The sequence below is a fragment of the Bombina bombina genome, chromosome 9 (assembly GCF_027579735.1).
Source record: "Bombina bombina isolate aBomBom1 chromosome 9, aBomBom1.pri, whole genome shotgun sequence".
Lineage (NCBI taxonomy): Eukaryota > Metazoa > Chordata > Amphibia > Anura > Bombinatoridae > Bombina > Bombina bombina.
In genome coordinates, this window is record NC_069507.1 from 29,022,492 (window position 1) to 29,039,404 (window position 16,913).

A 16,913-nucleotide genomic window follows, 5' to 3' on the forward strand; every position below is an offset into this window, starting at 1 on the left:
TCATCTTCCTTTACAAAAAGATAATCAGAACTCGATATTTTGTTTTCTAAATCTCCTTTTTTTACAAAACTGTAGTTTACCTCATTACTTGTCAGGTCAATGTAAACAAGTGCTAAGTGTCTGTTTGGGTTTCTTTGCGTGTCTGCTAGAGTGTCTATATGTGAATCCTTATGTGTGAGTGTGTTTGTGTGTTTCAGTGTATGAGTGTGTCTGTGTGTGTGTATGTATGTTACTACCTTTACAACATTTCCAAGTTTAAATAGAGAATTAAGAATAAAGTGCATATACATTTTAGTCACTTGGTCAAAAATTGCACATGTCAAAGGAGGGGGGGGGGCCTGATCAATGGTTGAGTCAGGGGCCCCAAAATTTCTAGTGGCGGCCCTGTCTAATGCTGTTTTATGGGAGACGCCCTTGTTTACAGACATATTATATAATCTAATGCTATTTTATGGGAGACGTCCCTTGTTTACAGACATATTATATAATCTAATGCTATTTTATGGGAGACGTCCCATGTTTACAGACATATTATATAATCTAATGCTATTTTATGGGAGACGTCCCTTGTTTACAGACATATTATATAATCTAATGCTATTTTAAACAGTTATGTGTTTTATGTGAATAAACATTAAAACATAGCTTTTGATAAATAATGTGTGTTTAAGATATGCTATGTGAAAGAATGATTTTATTTAAGAAAAACGTTTTGGGCATACATTGTGCTTTATAGCGCTTACCCTTTTCAGTGTAGATTTGCCATGTATTCAGGGAGACTTTTTGAGAGATTCCATTCGGGGTTGGCTGTTGGTGCTTTTTTTCATAGTGCAATATTTGATTGTCTTACATTGTAGATACTGTAGATTTTGTGAAGTTGTTACCCATCCGAGGTTCATTTATTTTTAAAGGTTTATATTTCTTTAATTCAATATATTTTTGTTTTTAAATCCTAAATGCAAATTACAAAGTGACCTCTCATTTAAAGAGATTGGACTCTCTGGGTATAAAACAACAAATTGCTTTGATATTAGCTAAAATATTCCCTGTGCCAACTGATATTTTAACATCATTAATTTTTCCATACGTAAAAATCCTTAAGGCCAGCTACACCATAATTAGTCAAATCTATGCCCTTTGCAATGAAATCTGCTAGGGATAATGTCACGTCTGTTGTGGACTATAGGCATGAGGATGACTCATGTTGGCTCGTTTTCAGTATAAGTTTAGATTATTCTTTTACTCAGCAGATTTACGCACAGGCTGAGTATTAAGCACCCTGGCATGATTCATTTTTTTAGCTGTGTCATTTTCCCTAAGCTTCTGCCCTTAGAGAAATAAAAATGAAGCTCAGTTCGATGAACAAATAGCCAAGGTAATAAATAAACACATGAGTCCAGGGATGATGGTTACTCACTGAGCCTTTCTTTACAGCTAACAATATACTTACATTTTGTTCAGCATGTGGGCTTCTGGGCATTGGTGTTGTAACTCACGAAGAAAGTATCTAATGCTGCAAAGCTTCCTCCTCACCTATTAATGGTGTATGGGACACATTCAGCACCCACAGACATTAGAGCTACAGCCCACCCTTCATTTATAGTAGGGGGTCTGTTCTTTCAGGTGACCTAAGATGTTTATGCAAAACAGTGATCTCTCTATACCAATGAGATGCTTGTGAAGAGGGGGGCTGTAAAGGACCCCTATCTCCGAACCTGTACCATCTAGAGCAGCAAGTGACCCCTTATTTGAAAGAAGAAAATCTCTCCTTCAAAATATGGACCATTTGTCTCTCAAGCATGGCTCATGTTGATCAACTGTTTCAATAGATAATAAAGGCACTTGTTATGGAGAGGACGGCTTTTATGGTATCCTAGTCTTTAATTAGAGGGGAATGATACCCTCTGACCAAATGCAAGTGCATGTAACATACTGGGTCTGCTATGAAGGTTCTGTGCACAGTTAAAACAATCACTGTAACAATGTGTATATTACAAACATGCTTCTAATAAACATTAAAATGCACTAATACACAATTATACTACAATGTTCCCTTTAAGAAAACAATTATATGAGGCACCTTGTAGTACAGATGCACCTTTTTATGCAGTCAATAGAATTTACACAGAGGGAGCGAGATAGACAGAGAAAATGGAGATAGATGAGAGACAGAGAAAAAGATGACCTATAGAAAAAGAAATATAAAGACAGAAACAGAGAGCCATAAAGAGATAGAGGGGCATATTTATCCGTATGGAGCTTGATGCCCCGTGTTTCTGGCGAGCCTTCAGGCTCGCAGGAAACACAAGTTATGAAGCAGCGGTCTAAAGACTGCTGCTCCATAACCTGTCCGCCTGCTCTGAGGTGGCGGACAGACATCGCCAGAAATCAACCCGATCCGATACAATCATGGCCGGACTGGGAACTCAGACCGGCCCTGGAAATTTGTATAAATATATAGACAGTACCACAGCCAACTATATCACTCTAGGTGTCTGAAAATCTGTATGATTAATTAGGATCTAAAGTTATTCCTGTATGTTAAAATGTGGGAGCTCCATTTTTTTTTAACATACAGGGATAACTTTAGATCCTTATTAATTACTATGGCATAAGGGAACCCATAATCTGACGCTGAGCAAGCTTGTTTGTCCCACATATATGTAATCTGCTGGGGGATCCTAATAGTCAAGTAACTTACAGTCTGTCTGACTCTGAGGAAGCGCTGCACCCTGGTGCACGTCTGTAGTATCCTGCGCACTACTCTGCTGCTGCATGCCTCCCTGCAGCATCTTCAACTGGGCTGCGCTGTCTGTTTGCCTGGAACCGAACCAGGAGCGGTGGAACACCAGCTGCACTCTGAGACAGAGACATGTGGAAAGCAGACACAGTACGTAGCATAGGTGTCAGGTGTGTGCAGTATGGTAAAGGTGGGCAGGGCTATTACGAACACCGGTGGCACGGTCTGTTTGTTGCTTGCTGGCGGCTCTGCCGCTGCGCCTGCGCTCTCCACACACTGCAGCCAGCCCATCGGCTCCGGGCCCACCGGGATTTTTCTCGGTATCCCGGCGGCTCAATCCGGCCCTAGATATGATCGGGTTGATTGACACCCCCTGCTAGCTGCCGATTGGCCATGAATCTGCAGGGTGCAATGATAAATGCTGTCAGGATTTATCGATGTGCAGCGCACATGATCCGCAATATCGGATCATTTCCACTTGCACTATGATAATTCAGCTCCAGAGAGACAAATATATTCAGAGGTAGAAAGAAAGACAAAGGGAGAGATGAGGTAGAGAGACAAAGAGAAACAGAGAGAGAGAGAAACAAAATAGAGAAAGACACAGAGAGAGAAAGACACGGAGAGAGAGACAGAGAGAGAGGGATGAGATAGAGACAGCGATAGAGACAGAAATAAATAGAGAGACAGAGGAAGACAGAGAGAGAGGGTGTGAGTGACTGAGAGAACAAAAGAGACAGCTTCAATAAAACTGCTAAAAAAACAACCCAAAACTATGCTAAAATGAGAAACTGGTAGACACCTCATTACATAGGCACAGTGATAATCTTACGATCACTGTTACTAATCTTGTGTTGTTATCTAGTGCACTCAGTGCCTCTTAAAAGGTATTTACACTCCCAATTGTATTATGATTTCGTTGTTTCATTACTTTTTCAAATATTCATAAATATTTCATAGAAACAAAAAAGAAAGAATTAACTGTAACTCTATTTAACAGCGAGAATCAATATTTGCCTTTCCTTCTGAATATATTTCCCTTGATAAATGCAAATATTGTTTTCAAGTTACCATATTTTTAAAATGTACTTGAAATAATAAAAAAAAATGTTTCCCTTACTCACTACAGCCATAAACACAGCTGAGTTACCTTGTGCTGGGTCTAGCAGCAAGAATAAGGTAATAGTGGTACATTTAGCCACAGCATCTTAACGGTAGGGCGTCCTGTACTTTAAATGGATCACACAGGGAGCTCTATAGCTCGCTCATTGTGCTCACATTACTAGTGAGGAGTTGAGTGCTGCTCTTGAGCACAATGTAAAACGCTGTATAATTTTGCATTTTTTTGAGACATGAAGTAAAATATTATTATTAATATTATGCCACATAACTGTCTGAAAAACTCCACTACTTGTGGACAAGTTTCTTAGCTCACCCTCTTGTTAGTGCACCATCGGCTTAGCTCACCCTCTTGTTAGTGCACCATCAAAATTAGCTCACCCTCAGCATAGTGCACCATCAGTTTAGCTCACCCTCTTGTTAGTGCACTATCAGCTTAGCTCACCCTCAGCTTAGTGCACCATCAGCTTAGCTCACCCTCAGCTTAGTGCACCATCAGCTTAGCTCACCCTCAGCTTAGTGCACCATCGGCTTAGCTCACCCTCTTGTTAGTGCACCATCAGCTTAGCTCACCCTCAGCTTAGTGCACCATCAGCTTAGCTCACCCTCAGCTTAGTGCACCAATGGCTTAGCTCACCCTCAACTTAGTGCACCAATGACTTAGCTCACCCCCATTTTAGTGCACCATCGGCTTAGCTCACCCTCAGCTTAGTGCACCATCGGCTTAGCTCACTTTCAGCTTAGTGAACAATCGGTTTAGCTCACCCTCAGCTTAGTGCACCATCAATTTAACTCACCCTCAGCTTAGTGCACCATTGTCTTAGCTCACCCTCACCTTAGTGCACCAACGGGTAAGCTCACCACAGAGGCGTAACTAGAAACCACAGGGCCCAGGTGCAAGAATCTAAGAAGGAAAACCCCCAACCCCCCAAAAAATGAATTTGATACATATCTTTTTTTTTAACATTTAACACAGAAAAAAATTGTGAATTAGATTACGTCTGCAAAAGGAGGTACCCTGTGCCCACAGTCTGTGAGATGGTCTGACCCCCTATTACTGTATATAGTGACACTGTTTAGCCCACCAGTACTGTATATAGTGAGTTAATGATATAGTCTGTAATCTGCCGGTGAGATGGCTGGCCTGACCCTACCCACCCCAGTACTTTATAAAGGGACCACAGTAGTCTGTGACATAGTCTAGCCCCCCCATACTGTATATAATGGTACTGTATAGTGACACTGTTTACCCCCTCCCCCCATGCTGTAGTAACAAGGTCTGTAATTTGCTGGTTCCACAAACATACACACACACACATACATGCATAAATACACACACAGTCACATACATACATACACACACACACATACATGCATAAATAAATACACACACACACACACACACACACATACATGCATAAATACACACACAGTCACATACATACACACACACACACACACACACACACATGCATAAATACACACACAGTCACATACATACATACACACATACTCACACACACATACATACATGCATAAATACACACACAGTCACATACATACACATACACACACATACATACATAAATACACACAGTCACATACATACATACATACATACACACACACATACTCACACACACATACATGCATAAATACACACACATACATGCATAAATACACACACAGTCACATACATACATACACACATACTCACACACACATACATACATGCATAAATACACACACAGTCACATACATACACACACACACACACATACATACATAAATACACACACAGTCACATACATACATACACACATACTCACACACACATGTACATGCATAAATACACACACAGTTACATACATACATACACACATACTCACACACACATACATGCATAAATACACACACACACGTGCATGCATAAATAAACACAGTCACATACACACACATACATGCATAAATACACACACACACGTGCATGCATAAATAAACACAGTCACATACATACACACATACTCACACACACATACATACATGCATAAATACACACACAGTCACATACATACACACACACACATACATACATAAATACACACACAGTCACATACATACATACACACATACTCACACACACATACATGCATAAATACACACACACACACGTACATGCATAAATACGCACACAGTCACATACATACATACATACATACATACACACACACAAACACAAATGGGTAAAACAGAAAGACTAACCCCTGTAGTCAGAGACACTAGTGAAGCATCATGTCACTCTCACATGATATCAGTGCAGGCAGTGGCAAGTCAACGTTTTTCAATTGCGACCTCTGCATCCCCTGTAGTTTCGCCCCTGGCTCACCCTCAACTTAGTGCACCACTGGCTTAGCTCACCCTTAGCTTAGTGCACCAGTGAATTACTTCACCCTCAGCTTAGTGCACCATCGGCTTAGCTCACCCTCAGCTTAGTGCACCAGTGAATTACTTCACCCTCAGCTTAGTGCACCATCGGCTTAGCTCACCCTCAGCTTAGTGCACCAGTGAATTACCTCACCCTCAGCTTAGCTCACCCTCGGCTAAGTGCTTGAGCAGTACCCAACATGAATTTTGCTGTGCACCCACATAGAAGTCTATTAAGTTAGGGATATAGCACACCCTCACTGTCTAACATGCTGATGTTAATGCGTCCTAGACTATTGCTTGAGTGTTAAAAAATAACTTTGGACTTGTAATATGAGAGCTAAAATAGTTATAAAAACACTTTTGATACAAGCAATGCTAATAGCGCACAGCAGAGCTAATATTTCTGTGCTCTACTTGTAATCCAGGTCTTATTTGTCAATCTTAGAAAGATGCTGTTTGAAAGGTATAATGGCAAATAAGGGCTTTCCAGAACCATTTAACATCCAGTAGGAAAGGGTCATTTTTATTATAATGTTTATTCTGTTCTGTTTTCCCATCCCAGGTTCAGCTTCCATTTCCAAGGCTTTTAGATGCTGCCTGCGTTCTGTGTTTTATATTCCTTGGCCAGACTTGTCCTTAGCATTACTGCTGGGAAAACAGCTCAAACATCCATTAACCTTTCAGTGAAGAAGCAGTTCTCACATATCCCCTGAGCCTGCTATGCCCCCAGTATCACCAAGCAGATTTTCATCATTATTACCTGCACAGCCTTCGGATCAGGTCTTCAGAACGTCTTCCAATGCGATGAGGGAAGTCTACCTTCTCAATTCCTTTCAACACCATGTTATAAATTTTGATGGGATCTGTCCCTGAGAAGGGCGGACTGAAATGACAAATAGATACTTGTATCAGGGTGAAGGTGCCTTGTAAATGATAATTACACAATAAGATATATTTATTACCCTAAAGATTTAAATTCCCGTCATTTAGATAACTAGATGTTACATTAGATATGTTGGGACATAACAAACACAAACAGTGAGTAAATGAGATAGATTTAATGAGTATATGTGTATGTAAACAAATGTATCTGTGGTGCTGACTGTGTGTGTGTATGTATGTATACAAATGTATCTGTGGTGCTGACTGTGTGTGTGTATGTATACAAATGTATCTGTGGTGCTGACTGTGTGTGTGTATGTATACAAATGTATCTGTGGTGCTGACTGTGTGTGTGTATGTATACAAATGTATCTGTGGTGCTGACTGTGTGTGTGTATGTATACAAATGTATCTGTGGTGCTGAGTGTGTGTGTATGTATGTATACAAATGTATCTGTGGTGCTGACTGTGTGTGTGTGTGTGTGTGTATGTATACAAATGTATCTGTGGTGCTGACTGTGTGTGTGTGTATGTATACAAATGTATCTGTGGTGCTGACTGTGTGTGTGTGTGTATGTATACAAATGTATATGTGGTGCTGACTGTGTGTGTGTATGTATACAAATGTATCTGTGGTGCTGACTGTGTGTGTGTGTATGTATACAAATGTATCTGTGGTGCTGACTGTGTGTGTGTATGTATACAAATGTATCTGTGGTGCTGACTGTGTGTGTGTATGTATACAAATGTATCTGTGGTGCTGACTGTGTGTGTGTATGTATACAAATGTATATGTGGTGCTGACTGTGTGTGTGTGTGTGTGTGTATATAAAAATGTATCTGTGGTGCTGACTGTGTGTGTGTGTATGTATACAAATGTATCTGTGGTGCTGACTCTGTCAGGCCCATTTATCAAGCTCCGTATGGAGCTTGAAGGGCCGTGTTTCTGGCGAGTCTTCAGACTCGCCAGAAACACAAGTTATGAAGCAGCGGTCTAAAGACCGCTGCTTCATAACCCTGTCCGCCTGCTCTGAGCAGGCGGACAGGAACCGCCGGAAATCAACCCGATCAAATACGATCGGGTTGATTGACAGCTCCCTGCTGGCGGCCGATTGGCCGCGAGTCAGCAGGGGGCGGCGTTGCACCAGCAGCTCTTGTGAGCTGCTGGTGCAATGTTAAATGTGGAGAGCGTATTGCTCTCCGCATTTAGCGAGGTCTTGCGGACCTGATCCGCAGTGTCGGATCAGGTCCGCAAGCCCTTTGATAAATGGGCCCCTGAGTGTGTGTGTGTATGTATACAAATGTATCTTTTGTGCTGACTGTGTGTGTGTATGTATACAAATGTATATGTGGTGCTGACTGTGTGTGTGTGTGTGTGTGTATATATAAAAATGTATATGTGGTTCTGACTGTGTGTGTGTGTGTATACAAATGTATATGTGGTGCTGACTTTGTGTGTGTGTATACAAATGTATATGTGGTGCTGACTTTGTGTGTGTGTATACAAATGTATATGTGGTGCTGACTTTGTGTGTGTGTATACAAATGTATATGTGGTGCTGACTTTGTGTGTGTGTATGTGTGCCTGTACATGTGAGTGTCTAGATGCAGGGGCGGAATTACCATTGGTGCAGCAAGCGCAATGGCACCAGGGCTCAAGTACTAGAGGTCGGCTCATAACAGCCAGTCTATTCTGAGGTTTGTGCCTACTGTGACCACTGCCCATTTTGTTACTAAACAAAAACTATTCGACAATAAAATGATTTTGTACTGATATTGTATTGCATGACATCTTATTACTGTTAAAGGAACACTCACGTCAAAATTAAACTTTCATGATTCAGATAGAGCAGCAATTTTTAGCAACTTTCTAATTTTCTCCTTTATCAATATGTCTTTGTTCTCTAGGTATCTTTATTTGAAAAAGCAAGAATGTAATTTTAGGAGCCAGACCATTTTTAGTTCAGCACCTGGATAGCGCTTGCTGATTGATGGCTAAATCGAATATGTTTTTGATTGGAATAATTTATTGTGCATGTTTAACTTGATAAAAATAACAATATTGCTTTATCTCACCTTCCAGTTAAGAGCTCGAAGATGAGTATTCCCAGTGACCAGTAATCTGCACCAAAGTCGTGCCCTCTGTTCATGATAATTTCTGGCGCCACATATTCTGGTGTGCCACAAAAGGTCCACGTTTTCTTCCCTGGACCAATCTTTTTAGCAAACCCAAAGTCTACCTGATGAAAAGATAATGCAAAAATATTTGTTACGTTTAATTTAAAAAAACATACAGAAAGTCATAGGACACATTTGTTATGGCTTTGCTAGTGGATTTTAATAGACCCAACATATTGATAGGTGCAGACAGATAGATAGATAGATAGATAGATAGACAGATAGACGGACGGACAGACAGACATGAGAGGTACAGAAAATATTGAGAGCCATAAATATATTTAGCAATATGTTAAATACCAACCATTTTTACGTATCCCTCAGAATCAAGCAGTAGATTCTCTGGTTTTAGGTCCCTGTAGACAATCCCTCTGTTGTGTAGGTAATCATAAGCTTCTAGAACACAGCCAATGCAAAATCGAGCTGTCCCTTCCTCAAAAGAGCCCCTTGGATATAATTAAAGCACAATGACATAAATAATATTTATATAAATAGTTTGCCTTTTGATTGTACAAATAAGTTATGTTGCTTTAATATCAAGCAGACAGCCATAATGAAATAAAACTATCATAATAAAAGCAATAATTTGTGGTCATATACTCTTTACGTGAGGCTTCCCAAGATCTTGTATGATTCCCATCTTCCTCTGGAGAAGACAGACCACAGTATTTTAGTTCTTGCATCCACAATGACAGCTATGGCTATAATTTGACAGATAAGAAAGTTGTCGGGGGGGGGGGGGGGGAAACTCCGATTAACAAATTGGTGGTCAGAGAGGGCTATAATTTGGCATTCAAGGGGTTAACCCCAGGTCTAACCATAACCCTATCTCTAAACTGAACCCCAAAACTTTCCCTAGGTTCAAGGTAGTTGGTTACAACATTCTCTACTGTGATGCATGATAGGAGGCATCTCACTGTACTTCTCTGCTTAGAACATTTCACCCACAAGATTATGATCACCAATTTCACACCAGTGTTATTTTGGGTGGATACTTCCTGTTTACTTCTATAACACAGTCTCCAATTTAATCTCACATGAACACTAACTCTCTTTTATTTTAACTTACTTAACCTACTCTTCCCCACACAATTAAAAGATTTCCTACTTTTATAGGTCTAATAATGAAGGCACTTAGCATTTTTTTATTTTGAATTTGAGCAAATAAAGAGGCATGTGAAAGGTTAGTATTGTTTTAGCAGTAAGTAGAATATTCTCCTTTGAGAAGATGTATTCTTTAACCAATCTTATTATCTTCTCTCTGAGAAATATATCTACTGCATCTGCTGACAACAATGCAAATTACATGCACTGACCATGTCCACTGTCTTGTTGTGAACTTTGACAACAAACTGGCCTTCTAATTAAATACCTGTAAACACTAGCCAAGTTCATTTATAAAATACTGTGTCTGTAACTCAGAAACATTATTACAAAAATCTTTATCAACGCTCTTATTATCTGAAGAACCTGTTAACCTGCACTGCTCTGTGCTTCTTAATTCCATCTCATTCATTATCATCTACCCCTCTCTGTGCATCCTTGCACTGGATTTCACTTTTCTAGAATCACTGTCTTCACTTTAAAGGGACACTGAACCCAATTTTTTTCTTTTGTCATTCAGATAGAGCATGCAATTTCAAGCAACTTTCTAATTAACTCCTAATATCATTTTTTATTTGTTCTCTTGCTAGCTTTATTTGGAAAAGAAGGCATCTAAGCTTTTTTTTTGGTTCAGAACTGTGGACAGCATTTTATTATTGGTGAATGAATTTATCCACCAATCAGCAAGAACAACCCAGGTTGTTCACCAAAAATGGGCCGGCATCTAAACTTAAATTCTTGCATTTCAAATAAAGATACAAAGAGAATGAAGTAAATTTGATAATAGGAGTAAATGAGAAAGTTGCTTAAAATTGCATGCTCAATCTGAACCACAAATGAAAAATTTGAGGTTTAGTGTCCCTTTAAGCACTTAGCAATGCTCCTTCACTACATTTCAAACCTCATTTACAAATACACCCCCACCTGATCTCTCTGGTCCTCTGCAGATCTGAGTCTTTTCCTTCCACTCATAAACTCATCTCATTCATTCAAGATGCGTCTCACACTCCGCAGTGCCTGATATTATCTTCCATACCGTGTTAGACTCTGTTCAAACTTTTAACAATTAGAATCTAAAAAAACGATATTTTCAGGACAGTATACAGACAAGCTAGGACACTGGTCTAATAATGACTTGGTGCTATTCATGATGATTCTTCTAATCTCTCCTTCTGTCAGTAGCACATCTTCTGGTGTTAGACAGGCTTCTGGAACTGTTTCTTCTGAATTATGCACCAAGCTTCTGTTATACATTCACTATATGTTTTGAGACTCCAGATGCAATAAGACTTTGCTCACTGGATGGAACGTTTTGATGTGCATTATATTGTTTACAAAGATTAAGGAAACGTATGTTTGATGAATGTTTTGATGTACATCATAGTGTTTACAAAGATTAAGGAAACGTATGTTTGATGAATGTTTTGACACAAAATAGAACTATTATTCTTGAAAAGTAACAATCTAAAGGGACGGTAAACACTTTTAAATTGTAATATAAAATGCTTAAAGGGACAGTCTACTTGAACATGTTTTTTGTTTAAAAAGATAGATAATCCCTTTATTACCCATTCCCTTGTTTTGCATAACCAGCACTGTTCTATTAATATATATTTACCTTTGTGATTACTGTGCATTTAAGTCCCTACAGACTGCCTCTTATCTTAGTGCTTTTTACAATCTTGCATTTCATTCAATCAGTGCTGGCTCGTGTATAACCGTTATCATTCACAAGGTTATTTATATGGCACACATGAACTAGCACTGTCTGGCTGTTGTGCAAGATCGTAAAAAGGGGCCGGCAAACTTAGAGGTTATAAAGTTTATTAATATAACAATGTTGGTTGTGCAAAGCTGGGGAATGGGTATTAAAGGCGTTATCTATCTTTTTAAGCAAAAACAAAATCAGGTAGATTGTCCCTTTAAAGTGATATGAAATTGCAAAAAATGAAAATGCTCTGTGTTAGAGTATTTTTTATTGCTTGTAAATAACTATATTGTTAAGCCTTTCAAATTGATTAAACACATAATAAAGTCAGTTTCAGAGTATTAAAGGGACATTAAACACTAAATACATGCTAGATAGAATGATGCATTCAAAGAAAAGATTAGTCCATGACTAACATGTAGATGTATTTTTTAAAGTTTCATTAGTTGTTTAAAAAGTGACAAAATAAGTGTAAAGTTTTAGTGTCTATAAAACACTGGGAGCTGCCATGTTGTAACTTGTGTTACCTTCTCTGCTGTGGCCAATTAGGGACAGTTATACATAGGTTATTAGAGTGTGCAGCCAATGGTTGTGCTGGATTTAACAGTGTTCTGCACTTCCATTTCTAACAGGAACTGAAAAGCTCACAATTTCAGAATGGAATTACAGGCAAAGAGGACAAAATAAATAATGAAAATATATTGCAGAGTTGTTTTATTATATACAATTTATCATTTTATATTACCATCTCAAAGTGTTTAATGTCCCTTTAATGTACTACTGGGAGCAAAGTGAACACATCTGGTGAGCCAATGGCAAGAGACAAATGTGTGTAGCCACCAATCAACAGCTAGCTCCCAGTAGTGTAGGATATGTACATATTATTTTTCACCAAAGGATGCCAAGAGAACAAAGTCAATTTGAAAATAGTAGTGAATTTAAAGTGTGTTAAAATTACATGCTGAATCCCCAAAGTTTAACTTTCACTTTCCTATCCCTTTAAAGGGAAAGTAAACACCAGAATTGTTGTTGTTTAAAAAGATAGATAATCCCTTTATTACCCATTCCCTAGTTTTGCATAACCAGCACTGTTATATTAATATACTTTTTACCTCTGTGATTACCTTGTATCTAAGCCTCTGCAAACTGCCCCCTTATTTCAGTTCTTTTGACAGACTTGCATTTTAGCCAATCAGCGCTTGCTCTTAGGAGCTTCATGTGCCTGAGCTCAATGCTATCTATATGAAACACATGAACTAAGGCCCTCTAGTGATGAAAAACTGTCAAAATGCTTTCAGATTAGAGGTAGCCTTCAAGATCTAAGAAATTAGCATATGAACCTCCTATATTTATCTTTCAATTAAGAATACCAAGAGAACAAAGCAAAATTGGTAATAAAAGTAAATTGGAAAGTTGTTTAAAATTACATGCCCTATTTAAATCATGAAAGTTTTTTTTTTACTTGACTGTCCCTTTAATTATACACAATAAAACAACTTTGCAATATATTTTCATTATTTATTTTGCCCCCTTTTTCTGTAATTTAAATCTGATAACTGTGGATTTTCCAGTCCTGAAAACTGACAGAACACGTGACAGGCTTCACAAGCCTAACACTGTCACATATCTGTCCTTAAAGTTCCTTTATTATCTTATCTTCTCTGCATAGCCAAAATAATGGGAAATCAGCTAACACACTGACTGCAACAAATCCTCTTATCTCCAGACTCAAGACTGAATTGGCTACTCCAAAAAAGAAAAGCGATGGGCAGAGTTTGACCATTAAAAAACAGTTGCACCAAACCATGTGCTATTCTGTTCTAATAATGTTCAGACTCTGCTGATATGTTAATTATTGGGAGACGACAGAAACATATTGTAATTACAAGTTTTACGGTCCCTTCACTATTTCAAAGTGCCAATATATTTCTGTGGTTTCCGTATTATAACTGTCTATTTGGGGTCACATACAAGAGAAGAATTGTATGTTTGTTCAGAGCATACAACAAGCATTTCCTAGTGAATACCTAGTGATTATATCCTCACTGTGCCATTCCCATACTTCATATAAGTGACAACAAATGTGCAGAACCAGTTACATTTGTGTTATATGCAGTTAGGTGTCAAAATGTACAACAGAAGGATGTTCCTTTCTCTACTCCACCATCTCATTCTCTTCTCACCATCCACCCAGTGTTGTGATTCCTTCTGTCTGTTATCTGCTTCTTCTAACTCCTTTATTGTGCAGGTAACTGACATTCTTGTTTGTAGCCGTGCTGTCATTATTCTCATTTCCATCTCCTCCCAACTGATAAAGCAATGTCTGTATTCTAATGAAAGCTCCCATCTGGACACGTATATGTGTCACATGGTCCTGCACTTTAAGGTCATGATGCAGGGAGACATCTGTTTTCCTGATATGATGTGTGTAGCCCCAACAGACACCAACCAATCACTCATGTTAAAACCCAAAATAAATCTTTGGTAATTCATAAGTAAAATACTGCCGGGTATTAAAGAGTTAACACAATGGGGCATATTTATTATTGTGCGAGTGGAGATGATCTGATATAGCGGATCATGACCGCTGCGGCTGCACATCGATAAATGCCGAAAGCATACGCTCTCTGCAATTATCATTGCACCAGCAGTTCTTGTGAACTGTTGGTGCAATACCGCCCCCTGCAGATTCACGGACAATCGGCCGCTAACAGGGGGTGTCAATCAACCCGATCGTATTCGATTGGGTTGATTTCTGTCCACTCTGTTTCCGGTGAGCCTTCAGTTTGATAAATATGCCCCAATGTACCTGACATTCCATTGTTCAACACTGTGTAACCTTTTTGCACTTTATAAATAAGTAAATAATAAATATAATAATAATAATTTTGCTCACAAAAACATAATTTATGCTTACCTGATAAATTCCTTTCTTCTGTTGTGTGATCAGTCCACGGGTCATCATTACTTCTGGGATATTATCTCCTCCCCTACAGGAAGTGCAAGAGGATTCACCCAGCAGAGCTGCATATAGCTCCTCCCCTCTACGTCACTCCCAGTCATTCGACCAAGAATCAACGAGAAAGGAGAAACCAAGGGTGAAGTGGTGACTGGAGTATAATTTAAAAGATATTTACCTGCCTTAAAACAGGGCGGGCCGTGGACTGATCACACAACAGAAGAAAGGAATTTATCAGGTAAGCATAAATTATGTTTTCTTCTGTTATGTGTGATCAGTCCACGGGTCATCATTACTTCTGGGATACCAATACCAAAGCAAAAGTACACGGATGACGGGAGGGATAGGCAGGCTCATTATACAGAAGGAACCACTGCCTGAAGAACCTTTCTCCCAAAAATAGCCTCCGAAGAAGCAAAAGTGTCAAATTTGTAAAATTTGGAAAAAGTATGAAGCGAAGACCAAGTTGCAGCCTTGCAAATCTGTTCAACAGAGGCCTCATTCTTAAAGGCCCAAGTGGAAGCCACAGCTCTAGTAGAATGAGCTGTAATTCTTTCAGGAGGCTGCTGTCCAGCAGTCTCATAGGCTAAACGAATTATGCTACGAAGCCAGAAGGAGAGAGAGGTAGCCGAAGCCTTATGACCTCTCCTCTGACCAGAGTACACGACAAACAGGGAAGACGTTTGTCGAAAATCCTTAGTTGCCTGCAAGTAGAACTTGAGGGCACGAACTACATCCAGATTGTGTAGAAGACGTTCCTTCTTTGAAGAAGGATTTGGACACAAGGATGGAACAACAATCTCTTGATTGATATTCCTGTTAGTGACTACCTTAGGTAAGAACCCAGGTTTAGTACGCAGAACTACCTTGTCTGAGTGAAAAATCAGATAAGGAGAATCACAATGTAAGGCTGATAACTCAGAGACTCTTCGAGCCGAGGAAATAGCCATTAAAAACAGAACTTTCCAAGATAACAATTTTATATCAATGGAATGAAGGGGTTCAAACGGAACACCCTGTAAAACGTTAAGAACTAAGTTTAAACTCCATGGCGGAGCAACAGATTTAAACACAGGCTTGATCCTAGCTAAAGCCTGACAAAAGGCCTGGACGTCTGGATTTTCTGACAGACGCCTGTGTAACAAGATGGACAGAGCTGAGATCTGTCCCTTTAATGAGCTAGCCGATAAACCCTTTTCTAAACCTTCTTGTAGAAAGGACAATATCCTAGGAATCCTAACCTTACTCCAGGAGTAACCTTTGGATTCGCACCAGTATAGGTATTTACGCCATATCTTATGGTAAATCCTTCTGGTAACAGGCTTCCTAGCCTGTATCAGGGTATCAATAACCGACTCAGAAAAACCACGTTTTGATAAAATCAAGCGTTCAATTTCCAAGCAGTCAGCTTCAGAGAAGTTAGATTTTGATGTTTGAATGGACCCTGTATCAGAAGGTCCTGTCTTAGAGGTAGAGACCAAGGCGGACAGGATGACATGTCCACTAGATCTGCATACCAAGTCCTGCGTGGCCATGCAGGCGCTATTAGAATCACTGATGCTCTCTCCTGTTTGATTTTGGCAATCAATCGAGGAAGCAGCGGGAAGGGTGGAAACACATAAGCCATCCCGAAGTTCCAAGGTGCTGTCAAGGCATCTATCAGAACCGCTCCCGGATCCCTGGATCTGGACCCGTAGCGAGGAAGTTTGGCGTTCTGGCGAGACGCCATGAGATCTATCTCTGGTTTGCCCCAACGTCGAAGTATTTGGGCAAAGATCTCCGGATGAAGTTCCCAC

General features: G+C 39.5%; 1 protein-coding gene across 1 annotated transcript in view; it reads right to left on the reverse strand.

Moving 5' to 3' along the window:
• The window catches only part of LOC128639819 (cGMP-dependent protein kinase 2-like), a 340,069-nt gene that overhangs the window by 20,083 nt on the left and 303,073 nt on the right, over positions 1–16,913 (reverse strand). Inside the window, exons 14-16 of the mRNA XM_053692014.1 lie at positions 9,651–9,792; positions 9,245–9,408; positions 7,047–7,169 (exon numbers count right to left, since the gene is read on the reverse strand). Coding sequence (XP_053547989.1) covers positions 7,047–7,169; positions 9,245–9,408; positions 9,651–9,792 — 429 coding nt within the window. The remainder of the gene's footprint in view (positions 1–7,046; positions 7,170–9,244; positions 9,409–9,650; positions 9,793–16,913) is intronic.